This window comes from Canis lupus, chromosome 17 (genome assembly GCF_048164855.1).
Source record: "Canis lupus baileyi chromosome 17, mCanLup2.hap1, whole genome shotgun sequence".
Classification (NCBI taxonomy): domain Eukaryota; kingdom Metazoa; phylum Chordata; class Mammalia; order Carnivora; family Canidae; genus Canis; species Canis lupus.
The window spans coordinates 14,049,448-14,057,423 of NC_132854.1; the positions used below are offsets into that span (position 1 = coordinate 14,049,448).

The following is a 7,976-nucleotide window of genomic DNA, read 5'->3' on the forward strand; positions in this document are numbered from 1 at the left end:
GTGTGTGTGTGTATGTGTGTGTGTGTACATGAGTTTCTAGAAGGCAGAGATCATGTCTTATTCCTTTTCTCCTCAATACCTGATACAGAATAATCAAGCAGCAAATGTCTGATGAATGAAATGTGTGGATTGGCATAAAACAGGGTCAAATAGTTCCAAATGAGGAATTGAGAAAGTGATTAAAAACAGCAAAACTGGAGAATAATTTTTATCCTAATGCAAAGTATTTCCCTGGAAAGGCTGCGACTCAAATAATAATAACGATAAGCATAAAATTTAAAAGGCTACTATAGTGCTGTCCCAACCATCAGCTAGCGGGGAGTCTTCTCCTTGGGCTCTGGGATGCCTGGTTTACCATTCTTGCTTCACCAGGCTTGCGTGCCCACAGAATGGGCTGGTTGTTTTACTGCCCACCAACATGGAATTGCAAATGGGCATTCTATGCTCATCCGTGGCAGAGTGTAGAAGGCACTTTCTCCACTCATCTCCGTTAGGCAATACAGGAAACTGGTCTTTAATGCTGGAGGGGACCTAGAGTCCAATGGCTCAGAGCCCTGTTATCTTGGATGAAGTGGCTAAGTTTCAGAGAAGGGACGAGGCTGTTCCCAAGTCCTATGGCAAGAGGGCTTCGACCTAGATCTGGGGATCCAGACAATGCTCTTCTCACAGCTCCAAACTATTTTTAAACGACTTTGCAGAGCGGTGGAGGACAGGCCTGTAATTGGATACGGTGCAAAGACACTTCAGTGGAAGTCTTTCATTTAGAGGGTCAGATTGGAGTTGCTTCCATTCCAAGCTAGATAAGAGGCCGTGAGCTGTGGGCCAGCCGGCCACGGTGGTGATTGCTCTGGAGCCAGACAAGAGGACCCCAGCCCTCCTGGGGCGAGAGCCCGGCTCTGCAGATACCCCCTCCCCTGGCGCAGTCTCGCGCCCAGCGGCGTGGAGGATGTCCAGGGATCCCCGGGAGTGCCAGCGGCCGCCCCCGGTCCCCGAGGGAGCCTGCGGTGGGCGGTCTGCCCGGGCGGGACCCAGAGCGCGCACCTGCCGCCCGGCTCGCAGGGGTGGGGTGGGAGGGGCGGGGCGGGGCGGGGCGGCCTCGCTCCGCGGGTCCCCCAGGGCGCAGCCGCGCTCCGACGGCCGCGCGGGGCACAGGCGGCCGCGCACCGGGTGCAGGTGAGCGGAGACCCGAGCTGCCCGCGGGCGGAGGGGGCCGGGGGCGGGCGCCTGCGCTGATCCCGGAGGCCGCGGGGCGCCCCGAGCCTGGGGACCGCAGCCCTGGGCACGTCTCTGCGGCCGGCCAGGGGGCACAGGCGGGCGGCGGGGAGGGGCCGACGCCTCCTCCGGGAGGCAGCAGGAGGACCCCGCGGCCCCGCAGGGACGACGAAAGGCCAGGAGGGCCCGAGGTGCATCCCAAGAAGTTCCCGCCTGTCAATCCCATGTTGTGCCTTTTCCAGGACCAAGCATGGGTGTCCTTCCTTGGTAGGTGCTTTGGGGCAGAGAGTTCACCTCTGACCTGGTTGATTGTGGCTTCTGGATGCTTCCCTAGCTCTTACTGCATCTTCCTGGTGTTAGCCAAGTCCATAAAAAGACACTGCCCCACAGTCTCCCTCCCCGACCAGTAAAGGAACAGCCCCTCCCCTCTAGGCTTTGCTTTGCTTTATTGTGCCTTGGATTTAATGATCAAGTTAAGTACTATCCCTAAACCTCCAAATTCTTTGTGAAATTTCTGTGTGTCCCTACATGTAGTTTTCCCAGGAGAGCTTCCGTAGATTTTATTTAAAGATCAAATAGCTAAAATCAGAGCTTTGGGCCCCATCAACACCACAAGTACTGACCGTCTTTAGGGTAACTGAGTGGCCTGTTCTTCTTTGAGAGCTGGGGCTGAGGGAAGGGTTAGGGAGAGGGATTCCTTCAAATTCTGGGAGGACAGCATTCATGTACCTCTCACATTTGCCTGGGTTAAGGGTTGGTCTGTTTTTCACTATTATGAAATCAAATTAGTTTACAGATATGTAGAGCAGGAAAGGAAGATGAATCTTCGTGAATGAAATGTCTCTCTGCGGCTCTTCTTGATAACCAAATGCAACCCCAGCTGCAGTTTCCAAGGCCTCTGAAGGAATGTGAGAGGTGCCGTGTTTCAAGTTTATATGTCCCTGGTTTACTGGCAGCTTGAGAAGAGGAAAGAATGTTAACTCAGCCTTGAAATAGCACCAGAAAAACCTAGGGTGTGTGTTGGGAGGTAAAGGAACTCTGACGGGGTGGGGTCGGGGAAGTTGCATTAGGAGCTTACGGCAAAATTAACAGATAACCCTAGAAAAATCACATTTCACCATTAATCCCACTGTTCCCACCTCACGGGCAAGTGTGCTGTGACATAAAGTAGTCTGTGCAGCCACTTGAGTAGATATTATTTCTGGTCCTGTCTTCCATATGTGCTGAAGCCTGATATCCCCATCTCTGAGGGTCACGGGCAAGTTGGCATTTAGGGTAGCGGTCCTCAAGCTGTGTGTGTCCAAAACACTGATGTCCTGCAACTAACCTCAAGCGATCACAGTCTCTTCCCAATCTCAGAGAAAAAAAAATTAGAGCCAAAATGATATGTTTTTTTTCTTTATAAAATATGCCAAATCTGTGGTGTTTGCTTTTGCTTGTGTGTTATTTAGTTCAAACACATACCCGGTTATGTTGAAACGTAATGGATCATTATTTTTCATGTATAGAGTCCGTAATTCCAGGTGGTCTGTAACCTCTCTCTGATTGAGATACACTGTTGTAGCAAAAAGTAGGGAACACATCACATTATTCTTCAATGTCCTTTGAATGTAAATGATTCTTTTGTTTACATGTGGCCCCCTGGGTGGTGGCCGGGAATTGCACAGGACCCTGGAACCTGCCTCATTCTACTTTGCTCACATCCTGAACAGTTTTGTCCACTGTTCCAAACTTGACCCTTATTTTGTAAACTCAAACCACTCTTTTGCTGAGGTTTATGGAAGAGGGGTTACATTTCTTAGTCAACCTCTCCTCCCTTACAATTGGTCATTCTGTCTTCATTAAATCGAACTGTTGTTTTTCAAAACAATGAGGTGGTTGTTTCTACCTACAACCTGTCTTTTCCTGATGTGATTGTTATTTAAAATGGCCCCATCACATGACCAGGGGCTTATTGGGCTGTGACAGAAATTATAATTGTGCTTCTTATTTAAAAAGTGGTTAAAGAAGCAAACTTTAAAAAAATAATATTTGCCACTTCATTAATCCTTCAGCTCAAGATAAAATTTTGCTGATGTCACTCATTGTTCTTTTTTCCAGTAAATATATATTGAGCACTTTCTCCGTGTCAGCCCTTGGGCTTCCAGGTGATTCCATGTTTCTGCTTTCAGAGAGTTGACAGACAAGCAGCGTGAGCTTGAACCAGGACTTACTAAGAAGTGATTTCTGGAAGTGCTGCCTCAGAGACTCTCTGACCATGACCTCTTTCTTTCAGGTTTAAATACTTGCACATGAGCCCATTTAAAGAACCTGGCCAAGGAAAAAGCTGTCTGCTGCAGTTTCCTGGGCTCAGAGCACCCCTGCTGGTCAGCAGTGCCTGACTCCTATCACCTCCAGTACTGTGTAGGTCATAGTGCTAGGAATATTGTGTCCAGGGAGAGCAAATTAACTTGACAAGGAGGGAAATGTTTGTTTTACATCTGTAATACACAGTCCCAGCGAGCACTGGCCTCTTCCCTGGAGGATCCTAACGGCTGCCCGGTGGCGTGTTTCATATCCCTAGGCTAGTCTTTCCCCAATCCATATGGAATAAAATCATAAATGTTTAAAGACATCCTCATCTGCATCCTGAGTGGGAACTGGAAGAGTGAATTCAAGGCCAAGAAACAGGGGAGGCTCCTACCGGTTTCAGATTAGTGAAGCTGGGCCAGTCTGAAATATATTTCTTTACTACACTGAGGGAAAGCTTGAAATTATAGATTTTGGCACCAGGTAATAGTAATGATGATGGCAGACAATGATATAACAGTATGTGCCAAGCATCCTTCAAAACACTTAATGTACATTAATATATTTACTCACTTAACCTCTCTCAACCCAAAGAGGTGAGTACCATTATCATTGACAGTTTAGCCCAGCATCACACAATTTATGATGTTTGATTTACTTAGCCCTTCCGGGATACAGTCAAATTCGACCTTGTGATTTTAGAGCACTTATCTCAATTCTTGCCTCTGCATTGTGAGAGGCAGCCTAGCTCCGCACACAGACTGCCCTAGTCTGTATCTTGGTTCACTCCCAACCAGCAGGGTGACCTTGAGCAAGTCACCACTTCTTACTGCCTCTATTTCCTCTGTAAAATGGGCGTGATCACAGAACTACCTTGCCAGGTGACCATGAGGACTGAATGGATTTATATACCTAGGACACTTAGAGTAGTAGTGCCTTGTACACAGGAGGCGCTATTATTTTCGTTATCAGCTATTTTTTCTTCTGGGCTTCATTCCCGCTGCTCCCTAATACAACAGCCATGCCGAGCTACTTGAGCTCCCCTGAGCCTTCTGAACTCTTCATATATCTCAGTGGCTTTGCACATGCTATTCCCTTTGCCCAGAATGTCTTTCCCTTCCTATTGCTACCTTCAGCTTAAATAGTCCTCCCTAATGACCTTCCTTTAGTGCCCTCCCCCCTTCACCAGGTAGCCATCCCCACGCTTCCTTGTGGTCTCAGGGGCTTCGTTCTATTCATCTATCAAAGGACTTAGTGATGAACAACTACCCAACATGTATTGAGTGCTTACCATGTGTTTTTCTTGCATATATATATATAGACAGCTCCATGTGGTAGGGTTATATTTCATTAAAATTATGTCCATGTCCATCTCCCCCGGTAGACTGTGAGAGTGGCTTATACATCTGTGTGTGTTATTCATTTTATATCTCTAGGAATTGGCAGAGTGCCTAATTAATACACAGTGGGCACTCCATAAATGTGTAAGTGGATGCATTTTACCAACATCTATTTACAACCAAATAAAAAGCTAATTTTCGGTAATTCTTCTTTGAAATAATCTTCATGCTTTTCTCATCGCAGAAGTTCACTGACAGAATTTTAGAAAAGACTGATAAGTAAGAAGAAAGAAGTTCAAATCCCACTGCTCCCAGCCCTGGAGGGCTCAGCCATGTGCTTAGGGACACACAAGTTCTCAGCGGCGAAACTGAGAATCGAGGTCAGGCAGGCTGGCTACAGAGCCCAAAGCTCTTACCGCTGCGTGAATCTGCTGCTCGTCCTCCCCCCAGCAAACAGACATGCCCTCTCATGAACAAATTATGTTAGCTAGTAAAAAAGGTTGGAAGAGCCGACACTTGAAAAGGAAATCCACCATACATACAGTGGGGCAAGGCATGAGATCTACATTTCAAAAATGGCCAGTATCCTGTCTTGTCATGCCCTCCCATGTCCTGTTCCATCGCACATTTGGGGGAATCTGGTTGGAAAGGGCACAGTGAGCTTAGGTGGAATAGAGGAGAGCTTCTAAATCAGACAAACACAGGTCCGAACCCCAGCTGTGCCACTAGATGCCTTACCAGGGACAGGTTGCAAAACCTCCCTCAATCTTTGTTTCTTCTGTAAAACAGAGATAATAAGAAACACTTCTCAGCATCTTGTGAAGTTTAGAGGTAACACGATGGGTGCAGTGCCTCCCGCTCGATTAATTGTGGGTCTTGTTGTGAAGCCTCTAATGGTGACACCCTATGGCTTCCCCAAACAGCAACCTTGCCAAATGGTTTTCCACATCTATTTGCATTTGTTTTTTCCAATCCTTCATTTTAGTTCTGGTGGTAATTTAACTTTTATATTATTATTAGATGTCTTGCCTCACAATAGTTTTCTTAGAAATTCAATCTCTTCTCCACAGGGTCTCTTTGAGATTAAAGAGAAAGAAGTGGCAAATTTAGGATCTTAGAGCAATTTTCATTTAAAAGAAGATCATTGTTTTCATTACCCCATCATTAATGTTTTCTATTTTCCTTTATCAGCGAGTTATTTCAAAGTCGATTTGAATTGCCAAACCGAACTCTTGTTTTCCTGCAAGATGAAAGGAGACAGCCATGAATGAGCCACTAGACAATTTTGCAAATGCTTCTGACTTCTCCGATTATGCAGCACCGTTCGGAAATTGCACTGATGAAAAAATCCCACTCAAGAGGCACTACCTCCCTGTTATTTATAGCATCATCTTCCTGGTGGGCTTTCCAGGGAATGCAGTAGCAATTTCCACTTACATTTTCAAAATGCGGCCCTGGAAAGGCAGCACGGTCATTATGCTGAACCTGGCCTGCACAGACCTGCTGTATCTGACCAGCTTCCCTTTCCTGATTCACTACTACGCCAGCGGTGAAAACTGGGTCTTTGGGGATTTCATGTGCAAGTTTATCCGCTTCGGCTTCCATTTCAACCTGTACAGCAGCATCCTCTTCCTAACCTGCTTTAGCATCTTCCGGTACTTTGTGATCATTCACCCAATGAGCTGCTTTTCCATTCACAAAACTCGATGGGCCGTGGTGGCCTGTGCTGTGGTGTGGATCATTTCACTGGTGGCCGTCATTCCCATGACCTTCCTGATCACATCCACCACTGGGACCAACAGATCTGCCTGCCTTGACCTCACTAGTTCGGATGACCTCACCACCATCAAATGGTACAATCTAATTTTGACAGCAACTACTTTCTGCCTTCCCCTGGTGATAGTGACACTTTGCTATACGATGATCATCTACACCCTAACCCAAGGACCTCACAATCACAGCTGCCTTAAGCAAAAAGCTAGAAGGCTAACCATTCTGCTCCTCCTCGTGTTTTATATATGCTTTTTACCCTTCCACATCTTGAGGGTCATCCGGATCGAATCTCGCCTGCTTTCAATCAGCTGCTCCGTTGAGAATCAGATCCACGAAGCTTACATTGTTTCTAGACCCTTGGCTGCCCTGAACACCTTTGGTAACCTGCTACTGTACGTGGTGGTCAGTGACAATTTTCAGCAGGCCATCTGCTCGATGGTGAGATGTAAAGCAAGTGGGGATCTAGAGCAAGCAAAAAAAATCAGTTACTCAAACAACCCTTGACATACTTCAGCTAGTTAACCATGAAGAAGGCCTGCTGAGACTTTAACTTCTAAGAAGTCCAGAATAACTCTCTCAGTGACTCTCAGTAAATATTGTATGTCCAGGTAACTATGTGCCAAAGCTAGGACTGGGCTACCAGGAGTTCTTGGCAACCTGTTTATTGAGATCTTCCCTAGAGTCAATGTAAGAATGGGACATGTGCTTATCAGTAGAAGATTCACATGTAGAATCAAAACTATCGGAACTCAGGGACATCTTGAAAAACATCTAGTCTCACCAACTTACTATATAGAAATAAAACTACTAGTTTTGGGTCATGTGGGTGGCTCAGTCCGTTAAGCCTCTTCCTTCAGTTCAGGTCATGATCTCAGGGTCCTGGGATTGAGCCCTGCATGGGACTCTATGCTCAGGGAGGAGTCTGCTGCTCTCTCTTCCTCTGTCTCTCCCCCCACTCGTACTCTCTCTCTCTTCCTTTCTGTCTCTCTCAAATGAATAAATAAAATCTTCAAAAAAGAAAACTACTAGTTTTAGTACTTTTATAAAAATTGAAAGTTCACACACTTGACCCAGTTAACTTAATGCCAAGACTGGAGAAATCCACTCCTCTCACCCTTGGTTTCCTGTTCTTTCATATTGGGCCTGTCTGTATTGAACCCTTAGACTATCCAGGGCAGTACTTGTCTCTTTTCCAGTATTCTGTTTGTTTTCATTTCATATCTTTAAGACTTTTTTTCCTCAAAACTTTGCTTTGAGATGATTAAACTGTGTGTCTCACTAGGCTTTCATCAGTTTTGTAGATTCAAGCCTGCCAGTACAATACACTTGAGACAATTCAAAGATCTTGATGCAGGTGGCTGA

At 46.2% G+C, this 7,976-nt stretch overlaps 1 protein-coding gene across 2 annotated transcripts; it reads left to right on the top strand.

Moving 5' to 3' along the window:
* Window positions 1-1,079: 1,079 nt before the first annotated feature.
* On the top strand, window positions 1,080-7,636 carry OXGR1 (oxoglutarate receptor 1). Of its 2 annotated transcripts, none has more exons than XM_072783256.1 (2): window positions 1,080-1,173; window positions 6,033-7,636. In XM_072783256.1, the coding sequence occupies exon 2, from the start codon at window positions 6,105-6,107 to the stop codon at window positions 7,116-7,118; it is 1,014 nt and encodes a 337-aa protein (XP_072639357.1). In that variant the 5' UTR covers window positions 1,080-1,173; window positions 6,033-6,104; the 3' UTR covers window positions 7,119-7,636. The 2 variants fall into 2 exon arrangements, with proteins under 2 accessions (XP_072639357.1, XP_072639358.1); XM_072783257.1 differs by lacking the exon at window positions 1,080-1,173 and adding an exon at window positions 1,327-1,479.
* Window positions 7,637-7,976: the final 340 nt, after the last annotated feature.

What these genes read in the sequence shown, in the direction of transcription:
- OXGR1 (XM_072783256.1), top strand. Translation starts at nt 6,105, where the DNA reads ATGAATGAGCCACTAGACAATTTTGCAAATGCTTCTGACTTCTCCGAT.